The 23,353-nt window shown below is 43.0% G+C and overlaps 1 protein-coding gene and 1 non-coding gene across 6 annotated transcripts in view; both read left to right on the top strand.

Moving 5' to 3' along the window:
- PROM1 (prominin 1) overlaps positions 1-23,353 on the top strand; it is a 111,297-nt gene that overhangs the window by 83,159 nt on the left and 4,785 nt on the right. For all 5 annotated transcript variants that reach the window (XM_061192117.1, XM_061192114.1, XM_061192113.1 and 2 more), the window contains 12 exons: positions 1,391-1,550; positions 3,932-4,084; positions 10,134-10,257; positions 11,845-11,948; positions 14,218-14,302; positions 15,870-16,016; positions 16,714-16,785; positions 17,772-17,864; positions 19,768-19,821; positions 20,425-20,505; positions 20,611-20,679; positions 23,136-23,228. In XM_061192117.1, coding sequence (XP_061048100.1) covers positions 1,391-1,550; positions 3,932-4,084; positions 10,134-10,257; positions 11,845-11,948; positions 14,218-14,302; positions 15,870-16,016; positions 16,714-16,785; positions 17,772-17,864; positions 19,768-19,821; positions 20,425-20,505; positions 20,611-20,679; positions 23,136-23,228 — 1,235 coding nt within the window. The remainder of the gene's footprint in view (positions 1-1,390; positions 1,551-3,931; positions 4,085-10,133; positions 10,258-11,844; positions 11,949-14,217; positions 14,303-15,869; positions 16,017-16,713; positions 16,786-17,771; positions 17,865-19,767; positions 19,822-20,424; positions 20,506-20,610; positions 20,680-23,135; positions 23,229-23,353) is intronic.
- On the top strand, positions 1,714-1,820 carry LOC133092870 (U6 spliceosomal RNA). Its single transcript, XR_009701218.1, has one exon. It is a non-coding gene; the product is annotated as a U6 spliceosomal RNA (small nuclear RNA).

Raw genomic sequence — 23,353 nt, 5'->3', positions numbered from 1 at the left:
AGAAGGCTTCCTGGAGGAAGCGACATCCAAACGGAGGCCTGAAGGAGGCACCAGCCCCTTACAGACCCACCAAGGCTGTGGAGTGTAGGAGGGCAGCACAGCCTGAGAAGCAGAAGGGGCCCGATTCTGAGTTGGGGAAACTGTGCGTAGGAGAGGGGACGTCTACATAGCACATCTCTCAAACCCCCAAAATTCCCAAGGTTAAAAAAGAGACCTGCAGAGTTACCTTGTGGAGGGTCCTGGGGTCTTGTGGCACACGAGCCATTTGGAGGAGACATCGAGCCACTGTGAGCTCGCCTCTTACGAGCTCTCCATGTGAACCACAGGCTTTGAAAAAGAATTCCCACCATTGTTATGTAATTTCCTTTTGGACAAGGCTACCACCTCCCCTAAGTTTGCTGGGAGCCCTGGGATCGCATTGTGAGCCCTGCCAATCTTTTTTCTGCGGCTGCAGAGACATTTATCCGCCTTTCAGGATCAGTGGACCTTGAACCGATTAGTATGTTTTTGGTATGTCCCTGTCAAGAATCACAGTGGATAAGGCCACCTTCAGATCAGGTGTAAGTGTTGGACCACATGACAGCTCCCACCCCTGGTGGCTTTGATCCCAGGACCTGCCATGATGGTCAGACACTGTCCAGAAAACTGGAACTTACCTCCTCTCTGAAAGATTAGGGTAGATATTAATAGAAACTATTTGACCGCTGGGAATACTATTGCTTTTTGCATGTAAGAGACACAGGTGTGCTTTAACAAGCCTCAATTTGTATGAGTCAAATAAAATTTTAACAAAAGTGTCACCTGGGGTCACTTGTTCAAAAAATTGGTCCTGGAGAATTACTGTGTTCCTGAGTACCATTTCGTAGATGGAGGAATTGTTATATTATTAAATTATTTTTGCAAACTCATTTAACAGAATCTTTACAGTTAGATAAACCCGAGTTTTCATCCCATTTCTAGTGCTTTCTGAAAAAGAGACATATGGGCAAGTGATTTAACCCTTATGAGCCTCTGCATCACCGTTAGTGAAATGGGAATAAGAAATGGGTTAACATTTATAAAAGTGCCTGGTCCATTGTACTGGCACACAGTACATTTTAATCACCCGATCCATTTTTTTCTTTTTTTAGTGAAATAACTAGAAGAAAACTCTGGCTTGATTTCAGCACCATGTCATTTAAGTTAGCTCTCATAGCTTGCTCTTTTAAGTAATTGCTTTTTGATGGGCTTAGCTACATTCATGCTTGTTGTAGAACCTTTTCATATTTTAAACACATACATACCATGGGAAAAACTAAAAGTAGTTCAAGCTTTTCACTTGAGTTCCGAGACAAAGTTTCTCGTCTCCTCTAGGTTTGAAAATGCATAACTGAGGCATCTTTGTTTTCAGATGTCAAAATGACCTTGGATTCCATTGGTTCTGATATCAAAAATATAAGCAAAAATATTCCTATTCAGGATAAGCTGTCAAATTTCATTCGTTACCTTAATGACACTGAAAATTACATCCACCGCCATTTACCCACTTTGGAAGAATATGATTCATACAGGTGAGTGCCTTCTTTGAGCTGGTACACTAAAGAGTGAAACTTGCTATGGAACGGGATAAAAATTTGACAATATAACCAGGATAATCTTATGAGAGCAAATTGTACAAAGAGGCCATAATGTGATATGTGTTCACTCTAGTTTATGTTCGTTAAAAAAATTGAAGTGTTCACTTCGGCAGCATGTATACTAAAATTGTAACTATACCAAGAAGACTAGCTTGGCTGCTGTGAAAGGATGGCATGCAAATTCATGAAGCATTCCATATTTCTTTTTTTTAAAATTGTGGACTGAAAGTTCTTGAGCCAAATAGTCAATTATTTGCAATTTTGATGTCATCCGTGGCTTCCGAAATCTTGGTTATAAGTATCTAAGGCATGTAACAGGATTTTAAAACTTAAAAGGAATTAAAAAGGGCATTGGGATAATATTTTTCTTTTTGTTGGTTTATAAAAGAAATATGTAGAGGTTGGTTCTTACAGAAAGAGCATCCTTGAAACCAGTGAACTGTGTGAAGCTGCTGTCGCTCCCAGCTCTTTGCCCTTTAGAAAAATACTAGTGGTAGGGTTCGGCCTTGGGAGATGATGGTGGACATAGATCTCAGACAAGAGCGCTAGGGAAGGCAGGACTTAGAGACTCGAGGCATTTCCAGGATCATGTGAGATGTAAGATGTACTCTCCTCTCTGAAAGGCTCAGCCCCAGCACCGCCCACTGGAACTATTCCTACTGCTCTAACCCACGGAGATTCTGGACACTCCCATTCCTGTTCAGGTTATTTATTGTGCAAGAACACAAGATAAATAATAAAATAATAACAATAATTGCTAGCCTTTAGGGAAGAGTCACAATGTGCCTGCCACGTGCTGTCCACATGGCATCTCATTTAATACTCAGAAAAATCTCCTGGCTTGTGTTCTGTTTATAATCCTGTTTCTTAGAGGCTCAGGGAGGTGAAGTGATTTTTCAACTCCCACCTGACTATGCCCTTAATTGTCAATATGCCATTTCCTACTGTGTGGCTTGGCCACCCCAGCAGGTGTCGGAACAAACATAAGACAGACCCTTTCCCAATGAACTTACAATCTCAGAGGTCAGACTTTCACCGTGAAAAGAATGGTACACTGATCTGTCTACATACCAGCTCCCCCTTCCTTCCACCTTCCCCTGCCCTGAGACTGTAAGTTTATTTTAAAAAGAAATTTAATGAAGCAGATGAGGCTTGCATTAACTGTAAAGGATTTCTGAGGCCAGGTTCCATGGCTTATTTAATTTTGTGTCCTCAGTATCTGGAACAAAAAGTCACAGAATGGGTGCAGGTGGTTATTATAATTATCGAGTTTTTTTTTTTTTATATATAGATCTTTGTTGGAGTATAATTGCTTCACAATACTGTGTTAATTTCTGTTGTACAACAAAGTGAATCAGCCTTATGCATACATATATCCCCATATCCCTTCCTTCTTGAGCCTCCCTCCCGCCCTCCCTATCCCTCCCCTCTAGGTTGTTACAAAGCACCGAGCTGATCTCCCTGTGCTATGCTGCTGTGTCCCACTAGCTAACTATTTTACACGAGTTTGTTCTTAATTGAATGAAGAACTGTAGTGACAGCTTTTGTCGCATAAGTAAATTCTTTGTTTTATAGTGTTTTAAACATTGGGAAGCATTTCTACCCTTGAATGCTCCTGGGTTGCTGGAAAAGTTTGATGTACATTCCGGGAATGCCAGTAAGACCTAATTGAGGATCCATTCTGAAACGTCTCACAGGACCATTACAAAATCGAGACTTGCATTCTGCAGGCGTCTGATTTAGGATGCTCCTAGAATTCTAAAATATTCAATGCACTCATCACATAGAGAGTGTCTGGCTCAGTAAAGAACACAATTCGCTCCCCACCCCACCCCCATATATTCCTGCAACCACAAAACATTTTAGATAAAAGACCAGAGGAAGGAGACCCGAATTTCCTTATCTATTGTCTAATCATGATCTGTCTCCATCTCATCATCATTATAATAAGCACTTACAGCCTCAGGAACCTTGAAAGAACTTACAAACCTTAAGGGGCATGGTTATCGGTAGCCTTGGAGAGGTTGAGTCAACCCTGCTTCTGGGCCCTGTGGAGGTAAAGCAAAGGAAAGAAACGACAATCCCATGACCACTGAGAGCTCTTTGAAACCAAGATAAACACTGTCTTGGTTGGATTGGAGGACTAGGGGTGAAAAGGGGTCTTTTCACAGCTCTCTCACCCTCTGAGGAATTAACAGAGGAATCTGATATTTGATAGCTAAGGGTTTTTCAACCACTCCAGCCCAGGTCTAGCAGCTTTTGTGTTGTGATGATGTCACCTCTTACGTTTGCTAACACTGTGTTTGCTCCACCAGGTGGCTGGGTTCCTTGGTCGTCTGCTGTTTACTGACCCTCATAGTGATTTTTTATTGCCTGGGCTTATTGTGTGGCACATACGGCTACAACCAGAATGCCACCCCAACCAGACGAGGCTGCGTCTCAAACACTGGCGGCATCTTCCTCATGGTGTGAGTGTTGGCTCTTCCTTGCCATGTGGGGGGATGCAGGGAGGTAACTCTGGTGTGACAGGGACCCGGTGGTCTCTGGGTCAAGCAGTCTGGGTTCCAGTGACGTAGGCGGGCTGGTGTGACTGTACTTTCATCGGTCTGGGAAATTCCATTAAGCATGAAAAGTAAAGGAAACTCTAGATGGGTTGCACTTTGATTGACAAGCTTAAAAGCTGATAGCTCTTTAAAGCAGCTATCAGGGAAATTATTTCCAAGTTTGCTTTCTTAATTCTCATTGTTTTTCCCTATATCTATGTATCTGCGTATCTATCCATCCATCCATCCATCCATCCATCCATCCATCCATTCATCCATTCATTCACCATACTTGCTGAATATTGACCTGGCAGACAGACACTGTTCACTCTGAAACTTGATTTAGAACAGAGGTTGCCTACCTGGCACCCTTGGAGTTAGACAAGTAGCCTACATTAGTGATGCGATCAGGTGTGAGGTACCAATGAGTGGTGAGCCTGCAGTGGACTGGAGCATATATCCCCATTTCAATTACGTTCATATCCAAGTTCATATTTTTGGAAAAAAAAACCAAAAACCTTTATAGGGTATAACAAAGCAGAGGGGGCATGAGCTGGGTGGAACTGGAGATGGAGCCAGTAATGTAAACCAGTAACCAGGGGTAAAAGCTTCAAATGCTCCCTAGAGGGGAATCTGTGTGAGTTCCAACTCTATATTCTCTTTTCCGATAAGCTTCGTGGAGAACCAGCGGCGAGGGGGGTGATGGGGCTCGAGGGGAATGTAAAGATTTGGAAGAAGTCCTTTGGGCAATAGAGAATCAAAACCACAGCCGTTTCTTTGCTTATGTCACTAGTGACATGCATTAACTTGCTTTTTTAAACTTTGGGTCACTATAATAATCATGCTGCTTATGAGCTGTGATTCTAAGGCCTTTTCCTTAAACCTTCAGGCTCCACTATAGTACACTTTATTAACATTAATACAGGCACGTGAGTTTCTTTTTTTTATCGAAGTATAGTTAATTTACAATTTGTGTTAATTTCTGCTGTACAGCAAAGTGACTCAGTTATACACATATATACATTCTTTTTTATATTCTTTTCCATTATGCTTTATCACAGGATATTGAATATAGTTCCCTGTGTATACAGTAGGACCTTGTTGTTTATCCATTCTAAATGTAGTAATTTGCATCTACTAACCCCAAACTCCCAGTCCCTCCCTCTCTCTCCCCAACTCCCCCTTGGCAACCACAAGCCTGTTCTCTATGTCTGTGAGTCTTTCTGTTTCGTAGATAGGTTCATGTGTGTGTGTGTTTTTTAAGTGAGTTTTAAAAATAACCTTAAAGCTAATGACATGGGAGTCTGCCAGAATTGGACAAAATTGGACAGAGCTCCACACATGGAAAAGCCTATTTGCTTACATACCTAAACTTAAGAAATTAAGCCAGCAAGGAAGAGTATATGTGCCCAGCCTTTTTGTTTAAATGTACACAGCTACAGACAGAAAATTAATTTACTATTCAGAATTTAATAATCCTGACACTTGGCTGTTTTGTCAGTGTTTTGATGGTGAATTTATATATATTACATCTATTTATTACATACATTTACGTATTACATCTATTTAATTATCGGACAGGGGGGCGTAACTTGCTCTGAAAAGGTACAAGTTTCATAAAATTCTATTCCACTTTTAGGGATGAAACCAAAAAATGTGATATCTAGCTTCAAAGAAAAAAAATTAAAAATAGGAGAGTCATGAGTAAATTGGTGGAGGCTAAGAGCAACTTCAGTTTGGCTGCAATACTCGCTTCTGCAGATTAAGGGATCTCTAAAGGGTTAAAGTCACATGGAAATCTATGGCTTAGGAGCCGTAGGATTTATCTCAGCAGTAGGGAAAAGGCTGGTAACTATAAGTTGCTGTCAGATGCATTTTGCGAGGTCTGCAGGCTGAGATTTCTGTACTGTTGAAGCCTACCGCTCATCATGGCATGCTTTGCTACGCTTAGCAGAATTCTCCATCTCTCTCTTGAGACATCTGGTAAACAACTGGATAGACTAATCAGACTAACTAGAAGAATGCCGTTTCTTCTTTATAATTGTTTACTTGCTTGTAGAAATGAGAAAGAGTATATTTAGTTCAGCTTCAACCAAAACACCAGCTGCTCTTTAAAAATGGTGACGTTATCCAATCAAGAGCATGGTCTCTTTAACAACCAAGAGGATCCTAGTGAAAGACCTGGAAGGAGGGAAGTAGAGAATCCTGGCTCCTATCCTGTGTCTTCTGAGGGTCCAGGGAGCATTTTAGGGGCTGAATGGGATGCAGCGGTGAACGTACATCTGCGGGAGGGATATGGATGGTTTCCCCAGAGATAAGGAGACCTAATTAAGGCAACCAGAAAACAACCTGTCGTACAAAAGACCATTATAAAACTTCCAATTTTAGCTCTTGAAAACAATGCCCAGATTATCGAGACCTCTGAAGAAAAACTAAGATCACGTGTTGCCATGGGCATATTACATACGGCTGGTGGCAGTTTCAGTGGTTATAGATACTTCAGAGAGCAGTTTGTCAGGCTATAGCAGGTCATTCCCATTTTAGGGAATTTATTTTGAGGCAGTAGACCAAACTATGGGAAAAGCATTTTGAGCAGAGACGTGTTTTTGTGGTGTTAGTGGTAATAGTGAGGCATTCGAAGTGGCACACATGTCAGCCACTTCGGAGGCTGGAGTAGATTATGTGGCCGCTGAAAGGATAGAGAGGTTGGCTGTCCTGGGTGGCTGACGAAAGTTTCTAAGATGTTCGACAAGGGCCCACAAAATTATGCACGTGTTATTATAACCGTGTGGATCAGGAGTCGGCAAACTTTTTCTAGAAAGGTCCAGATAATCAATATTTTAGGTTCTGCTGATCACATACAGTCTTCGTTGGGTATTATCATTCTTGTTCTTGTTTTTTCTTCTTCTAGCTGTTCTTCTCCTCCTCCTTTACAGCACTTTAAGCACACCAGCCATTCTTATCCCCTGATCTTACAAAAACAGGCCCTGGGCAATTGCATGCCTATTCCTGACCTGAATACACGCATTTTTTTTTATCTTTACTGGAGTATAATTGCTTTACAACAGTGTGTTAGTTTCTGCTGTATAACAAAGTGAATCAGCTCTACATATACATACATCCCCATATCTCCTCCCTCTTAATACATGCATATTTAGAAAACAAAGGCTGGAAGGGTTAACAGCATGCTGTTTAGAGTAGTGGGGTTGTTTTGAAGTGAAGTGTTCTCTCAGAGGTTTTGATTATTTGTGTAACTAACACACACACACACCCTCTGATGCCCACAGTTAGAACCCTGGTGCCTGGCAGAGCCTTCACACACCTTCCCCTTCTTCACACATCTTCCCCTTCTTCACACTTTCCCTAACGCAGTAGCCCTGTCGGTCTGAGAAGGTCCAAAGCGACTTAGGGCCCCACCAGCAAACATACCTTGCTATTTATTTCAGAGGAGCCATGCAGGTGTTTCTAGTTATGCCTTGAGCATTTGCAGTGGGGGGAGTCATGCCCTTTGGGAGCACTGTTGTGATTGAGAGCATCAGCCTGCACACTTCCTAGGGTCCTTCCTGGTGTGCACCAGCGATGGTATAGGGTTTGGCTATTCCATCTAGACTGATTTAAGAGTTTGCTCCCTCTGTGTCTCCACTGGGGCCACTGAGCACTGCTAGATAAAAGTCATACCACAGAGCACATTAGGATCCCTACAGAATTTTGATTCCCCACCTCACATGGACCCTCCACAGCCCTCCAAGTTCCTTCTTTCCTCCCTCCCTCCCTTCCTTTATTCTGCCATGGTCTTTCCACTCTGATACATCCATCCTCCTTGTTTTCCTCTTCTATTAGCTGATGGGTTTACCTTTCTCTTCACGGAGAAAATAGAAGCCATCATAAACATACCAGCCCCAAACCTCTGAAGGCACCTGTGCTCACACGCATGGGAAGCCAGAGGCAGAAGGGTCTCTCCCATCTAGGCTCCCCCGCTCCCCAGCACCCCCGCTGTGCTCTCAGCCCATCCCCACCCACCATCCCGAGGATGGAACAAAGCCTCCCTTCTTTCTCCTGCGTCTTCATTCTCTTCTCCTCTCCTAGACTTTCTTCTCAACACTTAAACATGTTCTGTTCTCTCCCCTCCTTAAAAACCAAAACAGAAAACCCCTACCAACATCCCTTCTTCCATCTAACTCCACTCTCTGCACAGACGTCTTGAAATAAAGATCTGTGCCTGCTGCCCGTCTCCTGGTTTCCCACCTCCTGCCCAGCCTGCACCACGGTGACTTCGTTGCCTGCCACTTTCAGGTCAGCAGTGACTTCTGTGTCTCCAATACAGTGGACTTCTTCGAGTCCTTCTCGACCATGTCCTCACAGCAGTGACTGGAACAGCCGCCACTCCTTCTGCAAACACTCCTTCATACCCCATCAGTGACCTCACACCCTCATGGTCTCCTTCCCACCTCCCTGACCCTTCATCTTGGTCTCGTTTGCTGACTGTCTATCCACCACCTGTTCTCCAAATGGTGAGGTCCCCCAGGCCCAGTCCTAGGCTGCTTCTCCCTCCAACCCCAGCCCCAGGGATCAATCATCATTTCTAAGCCACTGACTCGCTAAAATAGGTCTGTAACCCAGGCATCTGCGCTCCAAACACCTGGCGGACTCCTCCACAACATGTCCTCCAAGATGTCTCCGGGGCAAAGTGACCAGAAGCCGATCTTCTCTGCCCTCCCTGTCCCTGCTGCTGACAAGCCCTGGTGCCCCTTGCCTTCCCTTTCCTTCACCTCCAGTGCACGTCTTCACGACGTCCTGCTGCATCTGCCTCCCAGGTCACACCTCTTTCACCCGCTGGCTCCCCTCCACCACCGCCAGCTGCATCAGGCCACCATCCGGGGCTAGAAGCAGCCTCCTTGGTGGCATCCTTCTCCACATGGACACCTGTGCATCCGTCCTTCACGCTCTGCCAAGAGGGCTTTTCTTCAGAGAGAAATGGGGGTGTGTTCCTCCGGTGCTTAAAGGCCTTCAGTAGCTTTCCCTCCCTGCATCCCCACGCCCCACCCAGCTCGCCCCTACCCGCCTCTCGAGCTGCCGTTCACTGCTCGTTCTCTGCCATCTCTCTGGATGCAGAGCTACGTCAGCCCCGTCAGACTCCCAAGAGTACATTTCCTACTGTCAACTGAAAAAAATGCACAACCTGAAAGCTGAGAATTATGTTTTATTTGGCAGACAGAACTGAGGACTTAAGCCCAGGAGGCAGCCTCTCAGATTGCTCTGAGGGACTGCTCCATAGAGGTAAGGGAGGAGCCCGGATACAGAGGAGTTTCTGCAACAAAGACCAGGTGGTAGGAACATCAGAAGGTGACTGTTCATTAAAGAAAACCAGACATCCCAAGTTAAGGAATTTAGCACTTTTCTATGTATGGAAGATGCAAGAGTCTGGGCTCACTGAAATCATTCCTTTGCTCTGCACCTCAGCTATCTGGGGCCAGTATCCTGCGCTTTCTCATCTTGAGTCTCCTCAGGGTGCCCCGTTGGAAGGTGGCTGCAGCAGCTGACGGCTTGCTGGCGGGCACCCTGTTTTTATCCTGAGTTCCCTCAGTGCTCGCTGATGGGGCAGATATAATGTGATGGCTTGATGGCTGCAACATCCTTTGTTTACTGATATGGCAGGCAACATTTTTTCATTGACACTGCCTTACAACCTCCTCCCTCACTGGAAAGCCTTGGTTCACTCAAATGACTCCAGAGCCCATGTCTGAACCACCGTGCTGGGCTTGCAAGCAGGCGAGGGACTCAGTCCTAAGTGTTCCCTAAACAAGCGCCTGGTACTTCCTGTCTGCACCCCTCGGTAGGCCGACCCGTTTAACCTGCAGAAAGCTGAAGACTCCAGGTCATTTTATACACTGAATAGGTAGAATGAGTAAGTACTAGTAGGTAATATTGAATAATTCCTTGTAGAATTATTAACTTTATTTCTATTTTTTTCCAGCGGGGTTGGATTCAGTTTCTTCTTTTGTTGGCTGTTGATGACCATCGTGGTTCTGACTTTTGTTGTTGGTGGAAATGTGGAAAAACTGGTCTGTGAACCTTACCAAAACAAAAAGTTATTCCAGGTAAACGTGGTTTTTGTGCCCATTATGAAGAGCTTGAGCCAAAACTTTTACTTTCCCCTTTCTTGTGGGTTTCTTCGAGAGCAAAAAGATGAGCAGGTAGTTTGTATTCAGTAGGTTGAGATTCCATCTATTTTGTCAGAGCAAAAAAATATGGCAGTACAGTTGACCCTTGAACCACAGGGAGTTAGGGGCGCTGACCCTCCACGCACTCAAAATCTGCGTACAATTTATATTCAGCCTTCCGTATGCATGGTTCCTCCATATCTCCTTTCTTGGATTCAACCAACCTTGGACCATGCAGTACTGTAGTATTTACTACCGAAAAAAATGCGCTTATAAGTGGACCCTCGCAGTTTAAACCCATGTTGTTGAAGGGTCAACTGTATTCTTTTTTTTTTTTTTTTTAATGTAAGTGAAATCAGTACCAGGAATTAAGGCCTGCTCCTCAATGTTGACTGTAATATTTGGGGAGAATACAATTCTCCTCAGCAGTAGTTCCCAAATGCAGAACATCAGAGGATAAGTTCCCGGGTTCCTTCTATACCTCAAGAGGTTTCTGACATTTCACATAACTTCCCAGATGACAGTTGCCCACACAGATGGTTTGAGGGTCGTAAATTTGAAGTGAAAGAGACTGATAAATGACACACCTCATAGCTGAGGGTTGTCCCTGGTGGAAATCTGACGAGGTAGTTGGGAATTGAATTCAAGCTTCACTTTCTCCGTCTAAGACCAACTACTTCACACTCTAGGGCACCAGGTGCAAATTTAGCTTCATTAATTTAATGAGGAAGTTTTGATCTACATGTCTGTCTTCTAACTTTGGCTTTCCAGTGTTTTTCTCTAGATTCTGATTTTAAAAATATATTTGTTTTCCTATTTTATTGTATATATTTTTTCACCTCAAATCTGTTATAAAATCAGGTGAATGACTGCTAAAATAAACCAGTTGTGGTGGTGGTATTTTAATTCCTCAGTTGGTTGAAGAAAATTACATCGGGAGCATCAGTTTGTCAAATTATCTCCATTTGGCCTCTTGATAAAAAATAATAATAACACATCAAACCAGACTTCATCATCTTTTGTACTGTGTTAAATTGTTAAAAAGGAATTCTTAAAAAATAGAGGATATTTTGAAACCATTTACACTCCGTAAGTGTATATACAGTCATGTACCAATTAGCCCACCTTAAATATACATAATGTGAAGTCAAAGATTGTGCCAGATTTAATTCCTTTTGTCTAGAGGGAAGTAGTGAAGATCTGGGTCTACTGCTTCATGGCTTTCTATTAGATATTCTGAATCAAATTATCTATTTTTCTCCCATTTCTAATGTGTTTATTTTACTAAAATGAAATGTTCCCCCCAAAAAGTAGTCTCATTAATTCCTACTGATGTTATCCAGTGGTCGATATCTTTATTCCAATCACACTATTATTTTGTAGTTTTAAGTTGAAAATCAATGAGGAAAATCATGATATAAAAATCCCCCAAATACCATATATTGAACAGAATATTCATTTTATTATATGCATCTATGTTAGTGTAAAACTGTCTTTAAAAAAAAGTGTTTTAATTTGTTCTAGGTTTTGGACACGCCATATTTACTAAATGCGGATTGGAAATACTATCTCTCTGGCATGGTATTTAACAAACCAGATATTCATCTCACTTTTGAACAAGTTTACAGGTATAAATAATTGCATCATGCATTTTTTGCTACTTAGAATGTTGTGTTTTTACAATGAGAATTTTGCTTTCAACATGTCTTTAATTTTAATGGTCAACTTTCCAGTTTTAGAAGTAAGCTGTTCTCTGGTCTTAGCAGTAAGACCAAAAAGATAATCCTTTCCCTGAAAGCCTTCTAGGCCTTAGGATGGTGCTGTCCCAAGCCACCCTGGGAATTACTAGAATTCACTGGTAACAGTGACCCTAAAATGCATTCTTGTTTAAGAATCACCCTGCCCCAAGTAAATGCCATATAACAAGAATTCATTGGATGGGTCTGTTGATGGAAATAGTCAGTAAACATGGGAATTCCCTGGAGGTTCAGTGGTTAGAACTCGGCACTTTCACTGCCATGGCCCAGGTTTAATCCCTGGTCAGGGAACTAAGATCCTGAAAGTCATGGTGTGGCAAAAAAAAAAAAAAGAAAGAAAAAAATCAATAAACAGTCTATAATAGGAATAGAAAAGAGTTTTATTTGAGCCAAACTGAGAACTGTAGCCCCAAAGACAGCCTCTCAGATAGCGCTGAGGAATTGTTCCAGAGAACCATGGCTTTCAGAATAGTTTTATATCTTGTCAGAACAAAGAACATTAAACAAGTCAGGGATACATTCATTAAAGGTTTCAAAAAAAAAAAAAAACAGATCAGGATATACACAGTGAATCACTATGGCCTTGGCACCTGGGAAGGGAGCCTTATCATTGAAGGAGTACCAACATAGATGTCCCAGGGAGGGAGATATTTAATCTTTATTTTTAACATAGACATTCTTTACTTCTGGTCAATGCACCCTTTTCTTTCATAATTAAAGCCAATGTACAGTGTGTGTTTGACAGGCCACAAACAGCTTGTTTTAGTTAGCACAAAATTTGAGTTAAATCATGTAGAAGCCAGAATGACTTCCTGAGACCTCAATATGTCAACATTTCTTTCGTCAGGTCCAAATCTCAGACATGCTAATTGCAATGCAGCTGGAGATCCAGGCTGTACAGTCAGGCTGCCTGGGCTCCAGTCCTGGCTGTACCACCGGGGCCTTTGTGATCTTGGGCAGTTCCACTTCCTGTCACTTCAATAGGGATGATGATAATAGTAATCTGAGTATCACCAGCTCCCCATCACCTCTAGCGAATGAGACAGCAAACAAGCAGCACAGGTGTCAATCCTCCTCACACCTCGCCTCCATGGCAGACATTGGTCATTAACTGTGGTCTTCTACTTTGCCCAGAGGGTCACAGGAGCCTTCTCAACAGCATATTCTCGGTAGACATTTTCAATCCATTGCAGTTTCTGTGCACAGTTAATCCATCCCTAGGCTCAGAGGAGGAGGCCAGCTCCTTGGCCTGGTCTGCCAGCTCTTTGTGATTCTGGCTCCTGTGGAACTCTCTGGTCTTACCTCTGTTGGTTACTGTATCAGACTCTCTGTTCCAATGCCAACCTACTTGGGGCTCCCTGGAGAGGAGTGTCACACCTCTTGGGGATGTGGGAAAGTTGCTTCTCCCAGGCATCCCTCGGGACTGGAGGGCCTTGGCTGCTGCACAAGGAAGAGGCGCCCCAGGAAGTGGCCATCTGGGTGGCAAGGATATGCATCAGATGAGGCCACCCTGCTTAGCTCAGCCGAGGAAGCGTTTGTCACATTTTAAAGAAGCACGGAGAAGTGAGGCCAAGTTAGGTTTATAGCCGAAGTGGACCAACCGTTTGGATGTTTGCTGCCCCCTCCCTATCTCCATCCTAGCCTTAGTCCAACCTTAAGTTTAGTAGGTGAAGCTCAACCCTGGAAATATGGAGGGAGATGGTCTGGCAGGGGCTTGATAGAGTTTTAATCTTTTATGAAATCTTTTAATGATAGTGCTTTGTAACTTAACCTCTTTCTGACATCTGTTGTTTTTTTAGATTAGAGTTTATTTCTTCCCAATTTGTAGACTTGTTATTACTCACAGCACTGGAAAGAACACAAAGGACACAGATAGAAGGATGTAGTATTTACCAGTCCTAGTGTATCTGTTGCAAACATGGGACATTTAGTAAAACAGGGAACGAAGTCAGGAATGGCGGGCACCCGGGGAATTCGTGCAGCCACTGGTGATGGCCTTCTGTGTCGACACCCAGATGCCACGTCTGTGGTCACAGATTAAACAAAGACGAACAGTTCGCCTTTCTCTCCATCCTTAGCAGTGGACAGAGGTAGCCACAACTGCCTTTCTGGATCCTGATTTCTCTGTTTATTCCCTCAGTGATTGCAAAGAAAATAAAGGCATTTATGCCACACTTAAGCTAGAGAACACCTACAATATCAGTGAACTTCTCAGCATTAAAGAGGTGAGTAATTAGAACCAATCAGGAAATTGACATTTCTTTACTAAATTCAGTTGTCTTTTTTGTTTTTTGATGAAAGTCACATAAGATAAAAATTAACCATTTTAAAGTGACTTTAGTACATTTGCAAGGCTATGCAACTCTCACCTCTACCTAATTCCAAAACATTTGCAGCACCCCCGACCAGCTGACTTTCTTGAGGCATGAGTTTCTCTAGCAGATGATGGAAGATCCTCTCCAGGGGGCCTCCCTGCAGACACTTCACAGGGAAAGAGTTTATCCTTTGAGTGTCCCTTTTCCTGGAGGCACAAACCCCACTTGTTTCCCAGGGATACTGACTCTCCCAGACCAGCCATCCTTTTCTGTCACATCCCTGAGTGGGGACAAGAACCGTGGCCCACAGAGTCCTCACTTCTTATGAATGATGGCTGTGGCCCCAGGGCTCCCAGGTAGGCCCTTAGCAAGAGACAGAGTGGCAACAAGGATGGAAGGGACAGAAGGGAATGACCTCTCCTCCTCCTTTGCCCAGACCAGCACCCAAGTCTTGAGTGTTCAGACTCCAAGGAGAGACCCCTGTAGAGCACACTGGCTGGAGGAAGGGGCAAGGGGGCTTCAGCAGCCCAGGCCTAGGGCGCCCTTAGCCTAGGCTGTGCCCACTCCCTCATACCTGGAGGCCTTCTGGCCTTCTCAGCTGTGCAGGAGAGAATCTAAGGAACCTTGTTTCTTCTGGGCTTCCGATATAGAAGCAATTACCGAGGAAAATCAAGGGGAGAGGTTGTTCCCCAAACCCCATGGCTTACGCACTGAGGCATCACAGAAGGCTTCCGGGGTTGCCATGAGGCCACAACAGCCTAATGATTTTCAGATGTGAAGAGGTTTATTTGAAAGCTGTATACAAATTTCGGATTCTCTTCCCTAAATATAGCTTGCATGTATTTATAAGTAAAATATAATTTTGCAAGCAAGCCCCTAATCGATGCCCTCTACTCATTTACTCATTATGCCATGTGCCATTTTCTTGGTGCGCCATGATGAGTAGGGTGGGAGAGTGCCCTAGACACGCAGGCCCCAAGTCATGAACCACGTTCCCGTTGATCTCAAGTCTCTCTATTACCCAAGTCCAGTGCATGCTGCCCCCTTCCCCTGGAAAGCAGCCTGCCCAGCCCCTTTCAGCATCTCTGTTTGTCAAGACTTGCTCAGAAGCCACCTCCTCTCTGTTGCCCTCCCCAGCCTCCTGCCTTGAAAGGCTCTGTCCCTGGTGTCCCAATGCATTTCATGTGCCTTTATCACGACACTGCCTTTTCCCTTTGAGATCTTTGAGGGTGGAGATGCAATATGATTTTGTTTGCATTCCACCCCCTCATATAGTGCTTGGCATAGGGCATAGGGAAGAAGGCAGGGAGGCGGGGAAGGAATGGGAGGGGAGAGAAGAGAACCGGGAAGAAATGCCAGTCAGGTGCATGTGCATTTGTTTTGGCCTGTGTAATTTTATTGCTCTTTTAAAGCATTAAGTAGGTGATGTTTTTGGAGAAGAGTGGATTTATTTATATCTTTCCTTTTTATTATGCAGCATACCGGAAACATAAATAATAATTTTGAAAATATGAATGTAAGAATTGACAATATAGTTCTGCTGGATGAGGCAGGAAGAAGAAACCTTATGGATTTCAGTTCTTCAGGAATAGACAAAATAGACTATGGTGCCTTCATGGCTGCGGTATGACCCATATGTTTGCACTTGATCTTTTGGGGAAGAGTTAGGGCATCATGTGTGTGTGTGTATGTATGTGTATATATATATATATATATATATATATATATATATATATATATAATATTTTTTGTTAGTTTTTTGTTTTTATTTTTGTTTTTTTATTGAGATGAGATTCACTCAACATGAAATTAACTCTTTTACCAAGTGAGCAATTCACTAGAATTTAGTATAATCACAATGTTACATAACTATCATCTCTGTCTAGTTCCAAAGCACCTTCATCACCCCAAAAGAAAGCCCCGATCCCATTAAGCAATTGCTCCCCATTTCCCACTCCCAGCCCCTGGCAACCATCACTCTATGTTCAGTTTCTATGAATTTACCTATTTAGGATATTTCATATGAATGGAATCATACAGTATGTGACCTTTTGTGTCTGATAACCTTAACTGGTCCGTTTCATGTAGCCCAAGTTTTTTGAGATTCATGTACCTTACAGCATGTATCAGTATTTTATTTCTCTTTATGGTTGAATACAGATAATACTGTGTGTATAAACAAGAATGCAGATGTGTCTAGCCTTAGAGTGTCTAGCCTTACTTTATGGTTATGGACCCATGTTCACTCTGTTGCTTATTACATGTTGTTAAGGTTCAAAAATCCCATATCCATAACACAGCTTTTTACACCTCTCTTGTAGACTGGGAAAAATCCCACAAAAGTGAATCTTTTATCATTTGCAAATGATCTAGAAGTAAAAGCCAACCATTTGGTGAGTTCAAACGGTCCGGTTCAAGGCTGTCATTGTTGTAGATGTGAAATGTCAGTACCGTTCTTAGAGAAGCTATGGAAGCCTTGTTTAAACACGCCCCTCTGTGCATGTTAAAAGTTCCCATCAGCAGCCATTGCCACACGGCCTCACAGTCCGTGAGCGTGTGAAGGTTCCCAGGGCAGCTTCAGGGTGCAGGCTCTTCCCAGCCTCTGCTGTGGTGCTGCTGCCTTCACTGCTTCAGCACCGGACCTGCTTTCACCCCGTCCACCCCTCTACTGCCAAACACCTGTGCACACATTTTCTTGCAGTGTAGGGAATGGTAACTGAGGACATGGGAGGGAGATCCCGTTTGGTGCTTTGCATCGCCAATAATGAGCGGATAAGGGAGGGCAAAGACACCATCCAAGCCCCATAAGCTTCCCCATTACCAGCTTCTCTGCTGGTTGGTGACTAATGGCTGTAACTGGTCCCTTTCACAAAGCAGCAGACCTGGACTCTGGGGGAAGACCAGGATTTAAATCCTGAGTCAGCCTCTTCCTAACTGTGGGAACTTAGGCACAATATTTCACCCCTATGTGCCTCAGTTTCCTCATCTGTTAAACGGAGGCAGTAGTAACGCTTGTTAGACGTTACTATACTAAAAACGATTTAAGTGTGGGTTAAATAAAATTTCTCAGTTGATTGAGCCTTGGTTTTCTCATCTGTAAAATGAAGCTATAGCTACTGTAAAGCAGCTTTACAGTGGCTTTATTGTGGTGAAGTGAGAGAGAGAGAGAGAAGGCAGCCTCAGGCACTCAGAAAGAATCGATGCGGGTAGGTTATTGCTGAGAGTTCATGGTTCCATGATTTGAAAGAGGGTGTCTTGGCACCATCCCTCCAAGTTCGTCATCATATAAGAAGGGTTGCATACTTCTGTCCTGATTAGAGAGAGTGCTCCAGAGTCTGGAAACAGGTACTAATATTTATTTACTTTATTCTCTTTGTAGCCCCAAGGAAATTTGAAACAGACCCTGAAAAATAATGCAGGAATCTTAAGAAATATTCATCGTGACGAAATCATTCCTTTGCAAAAATTAATGGTAACAATCAACAACCTTTGATATTTCGCTGTGACCTGGGCAAACTCTGTTTCACCTAGCTTAATGATATATTCATATGTCACGTGTAGGTCAAATTTGGTTAACCTCAGGCTAAGAAATTGAGCTATTTTTAAAATAAATGATAGTAGCTGGGCTTTGAAGAGGACACATTTTCAATTTTCACCACAGATTTTCTGCCTTTTTGTTGCCTTTTTCTGTTTGAGTGTGAACAGTTATTTTAAATCTGTGGTTGCCTCCTATGTTTTTCTCTCGTTTCCATGGCCTTAAACAGGCTCCCCTAAGCCGTGCAGCAGCTGAAGTGCTGAACTCACTCTTACTTAGTTTATTATTATCAAACTCTCTGTCTTCATACCCTGCCATGAAATATGTGAGGCAAGGCGATGCCCTTTCTTTCCACATTCATTTAACTCTACTCCCTGTTCTGATATTCTTTGCCCCTCTCTTCCATCCAGCTTTCTCACTTTTCCTTTCTTTTTTTTCCTCTCTGCCTTCTGGCTTCTTTCCTAAATGCCAGAAAGGCAGTTTGTAACAGAGAAGGAACATGGGCTCTGGAGTCAGGTCGACCTGATTTCAAATCTTGCTTCTGCCTCTCCGAAGTCCTGTGGCTTTCAGTTTTCTCATCTAAAAATGGTGGGAAGGGTCCTTGCCTCACTGTTACCTGGCTCTTGGACATGAAGGATCTGACCTCCCAGAGGGACTCTGCAAAAAGGAGCCATTATTATTATGCTTGCATGTGGGAGGGTCATGTTTGCAGTCATCAAGGGGACGACTGTGTGGGAACCAGGTTACAGAGTCAGCCTGCTCAGGTTTGAAGAAGCTTATTCGTCCGTTTGACTCCAACTTCAGAATCTTCTAGAACTAGTGTTTACCATCTCTCTCTTCATTTTTCCTCCTGCCTTTCTAATTCAGTCGAGTCTTCACAAAGTCCTCCTCTACAATTTTCTTAATTTGTGTGCTGCACTCATCACAGTTCTCTCTCTGCTATACTTTATGCCTAGCACAAATATGTTAACATTTTAAGCTGGTGTTGACATATTCCTTAAATGCTTTCCTTCAAGTAGACACAGGACTTCTTGGCCTTTTCAGAGTTGGGGCAACCTACAATTAGGCAAGTTGTTCTGTGGATATGACCTATACTCTAAACCAGGGGTTAGCAAACTGTGGCCCTGAAAACTGCAGCCCCTGGGCCCCATCTGGCCTGCTGCCTGTATTTATTTATTTACTTACTTATTTGTTTATTTATTTATTTTGGCCACGCCCTGCGGCATGCGGGATCTTAGTTCCCTGATCAGGGATCGAACCTGGTTCCCCAGTTAGTGGAAGCTCAGAGTCCTAACCACTGGACCACCAGGGAATTCCTCTGCTGCCTGTTTTTACAAATAAAGTTTGAATGGAACACAGCAAGGCCCACCTAGTTTACAGACGATCTGTGGCTGCTTTTGGCTACAAGGGCAAAGTTGAGAGATTAGGACAGGGTATGGTCCACAGAGTCTACAGTATTTACTATCTGGTCCTTAACCGATAAAGTTTGCCAATTCCTCATCTAAACCATGCAAATTAAGCCACTCTTGTTGAACAGGTTTTACTGTAAACAATGCCATTTTGAGCAAACCTGATTCAAAAGAGTTTTGTGGCTACCTTACACATGGTGTGCTGCCCTTTGAAGCTCTAGAATATATCCCAATTTTCTTCTTCAGGTTTTCTTACACCCAAATAGGTGAGGTGCATATTGTTCCTCATGTCTGTTGTTTTTTCTCGAATGAAACTATTACAGAGTAAAGTCAGATTTGATGGCTGACTTATGGGTGGAGGGGATACAAAGCACGTGATCTTGCAGCTTCACGTAACAGGTCAGGAAATATGATCTGTGTTTATTCACCAGAGTGCTGTGCACCAAAAATTGAAGGAGCTTCAACAGAAAAGCAGTGGATTGGGGGTAAGGATTTGTTTTCTTTCTCTGTCTTGGGGTCTTCTTACAAAAGCACACACAGACTTTCAGAGATGTTGGGTTTTGCAGGTACTTTAAGTAAAATCAAGTCTCAGTTATCCACCCATTTTAAACACCAAACTGGGTTTTCCCACCCTCTCCTTTCTACAAGGATTTCTGTAAATGAAGACCGCATCCTGGCATGTTATGTACACAGGAGAAAGCTGTTTTTGGATGTGTAGGATACAAGTGTAGGTGGTACATTGGTCACTTTTACAGAGATAATGCTGCTTGACAGACAGCCTCCAAATCCCAGTGCCTTCCACACACAAACTTTCACTCTCACTAGAAAACCAGTACAGTGCCACCCCATCTGTGTTCCATTGGCCAAAGCAAGTCACAGAGCCAAGCTCACCATCATGGGGTGGGGACATATACCCATCTCCTGGGAAGCCAAGCCAGGGAAGGTGTCACTAATCATGAACAGCTAGTAGAGTCTTAACTAGCAAGTCATGGGGGTGTGGGGCTGAGTTAACAGTACTCGCATCAATATACAAACTGTCTGATGAAATTATTTTATCACTTGATACCGTGTCGACCGTTGCTGTGCAGGTGAAAGTGGCCAATATCACTCTCTTTTTGGATTCTGCTCAGGACTTCATCACAAACCGAATCTCCACAATTATTGCTGAAGTAAGTTGTTATGCCGATAAGTGGGTGTGTGACCATAACTGCATGATTACATAGAGTATGGTAGAGTCATTTTAATGGCTTTATTACTCTTTGATGTCTTTCCAGGAAAGTAAGAAGTATGGGAATTCGATAATGAGCTACTTTGAACATTATCTGCAGTGGGTCAAGATCTCTGTAAGTGGTTTATTGTTGATGAACTTAAGGGGGCTGTGTCTTGGGATAGTCATTTTCTAGGATAAAATCAGGAGGAAATCAAATTACATTCAGAGAAATTAGACAGAAGGTAAGTAAAAGGACCTTGAATGTAGGAGCCACAAGTGGAGGCACCACAGGACTCAGCACAAGTGTGTCCATGCTGGGCAGCTTCCCGGGCCTGCCCACCGCGGACAGCATGCCCCTTGCATTCTCCCCCGGCTCCCTTTGCTCATTGCTGTAGGGATTCTGGTCTCCTTGACTGTGTCTCCCCTGGCAAACCGTGAGCTCCTTACGTTTGAGTCCATTTGCAGCTGTGGTTTGTACGCGCCCTGGGCAGCACTGAACCTGCTATGTCATTGGTGTATTTGTCGACTAGGGGGCTTAAACAACAGGAGCTTATTTTCTCACAGTTCTGGAGGCTGGAAGTCCAAGATCAAAGTGTCGGCAGGTTGGTTCCTGTTTCCTTGGCTTGTAGGTGGCCGTCTTCCCCTTGTGTCCCCATGTGGTCTTCCTTCTGTGTGTGTGTCCAAATTTCTTTTATAAAGACACCAGTCCTATTGGATTAGAGTCATCTTAGTGACCTAATTTTACCTGAATTCCCTCTTTGAAAACCGTATCTCCATATACAGTCACTATCTGAGGTACGGGAGGTTAGGACTTTGACATGGGAACCTTTGGGGGACAAAAATTCAGTCCATAAAGTTAAGTCTCCAGGAATAAATCAGTAGAGAGAAGTGGAGGAGCAGAGTGAAGTTTCCAGCGGCGCACGCGACCGATGGAGAATTACAGTATCTTTTCTCCACACCCTCTCCAGCATTTATTATATGTAGACTTTTTGATGATGATCATTCTGACTGGTGTGAAGTAATACCACATTGTAGTTTTGATTTGCATTTCTCTAAGAATGAGCGATGCTGAGCATCTTTTCATGTGCCTGTTGGCTATCTGTATGTCTTCTTTGGAGAAATGTCTATTTAGGTCTTCTGTCCATTTGTGGATTGGGTTGTTTGTTTTTTTTGTTATTGAGCTGTATAAGCTGTTTGTATATTTTGGAAATTAAGCTCTTGTTGATCACATCATTTGCAAATATTTTCTCCCATTCCGTAGGTTGTCTTTTTGTTTTGTTTATGGTTTCCTTTGCTGTGCAAAAACTTTTAAGTTTAATTAGGTCTCATCGGTTTATTATTGCTTTTGTTTCCATTACTCTAGGGAGAGGGATCCAAAAACTATTGCTGCACTTTATGTCAAAGAGTGTTCTGCCTATGGTTTCCTCTATGAGTTTTATAGTATCCAGTCTTACATTTAGGTCTTTAATCCCTTTCGAGTTTATTTTTGTACATGGTCTTAGAGAATGTTCTAATTTCATTCTTTTACATGTAGCTGTCCAGTTTTCCCAGCACCACTAATTGAACAGTCTGTCTTTTCTCCATCGTATATTCTTGTCTCCTTTGTCATAGATTAATTGACCATTAGTGCGTGGGTTTATTTCTGGGCTTTCTATCCTGTTCCATTGATCCATGTGTACCCTTACCCCACTTTTTATAAAACTAACAGTGAAAAAGCCTATAAAGAGAGTGTATACGGTTGTTTGAGCTTGGAGAAACATAATGTTATTAATATGGGCTGCCTTGTAAGGTAGAGGTGGAAGAAAAGGGGGAGATGAGCCAACCAATGAAGGAAAAGAAATAAGGCACACTCCCCACCCCAGGAACTAGCATCTAGCTTATTGTACTTACTCCAGAGCTTTTTGAATGAATGAATATAGTTTTCTTAAGCTAATGGGATTGGAGCATCTGTCTGTGATTCATTAAACTTGTTTAGTCTTACCTCAGTAATGAGTACTTTGTTTTCTGTCTTCTAAAGCAAGGTCAGCAGGTCCTGCCATTTTTGTAAATAAAGTTTTATTGGCACACAGCCACACCCATTTGTTCATATATTGTCTGTGGCTGTTTTTGCCCCACCATGGCAGAGTGGAGCAGTTGCAACAGATATATCTCTGGCCCTTTATAGAAAAAAGTCTGCCAACCCCTGTTCTAAAATGTAGACTTATTCATTACCTAACTTTCCACTTCCTTTCCACATCCTTTGTCAGACTACAAAGGGGGCGAGTAAGAAATTCAGACTGAGGCACTGTGCTGACCACATATACTCTTTAAGTCTCTGCAGAGTCCAGCAAGATGGGTCTTACTTTTCCAAATAACAAAGCAGGGAACTAAAAACCGAGGCTCAGAGAGAATCGGGGTCTTCCTTTCAAGTACATACTTTTTTATGTCGTTAAACTCATCCATAGAAATCAGCTATCAGCTCCATATCCAGAGGGCCGAAGGATTCTTTTTGTGAACAGGCCAGAAGTGAATAGGGTGTTTAATTTTATTCTTGTGGAATTTTGTGGGTGTGGCTCCATCAAAGTTTGCCTGTTTTTCTTACCCCCATAGATCACTGAGCAAATGGCAGCCTGCAAACCAGTGGCCACCGCTCTAGATTCGGCTATTGATGTCTTTCTGTGCAGCTACATTATCGACCCCCTGGTAAGAATTTCATCTTTCAAAAGAAGAAAACACAATAAACTCATTATCTTTGATTTTTCTTTTCAGATGGTAGTTCACACTATAATATAAAATAGGTTTCTGCTTGGGTCTGTTACAGTTGTAGA

This window comes from Eubalaena glacialis, chromosome 5 (genome assembly GCF_028564815.1).
Source record: "Eubalaena glacialis isolate mEubGla1 chromosome 5, mEubGla1.1.hap2.+ XY, whole genome shotgun sequence".
NCBI classification, from domain to species: Eukaryota; Metazoa; Chordata; class Mammalia; order Artiodactyla; family Balaenidae; genus Eubalaena; species Eubalaena glacialis.
Note: the sequence above shows the minus strand (reverse complement) of the source record. Positions and strands in the feature narration are given on the sequence as shown.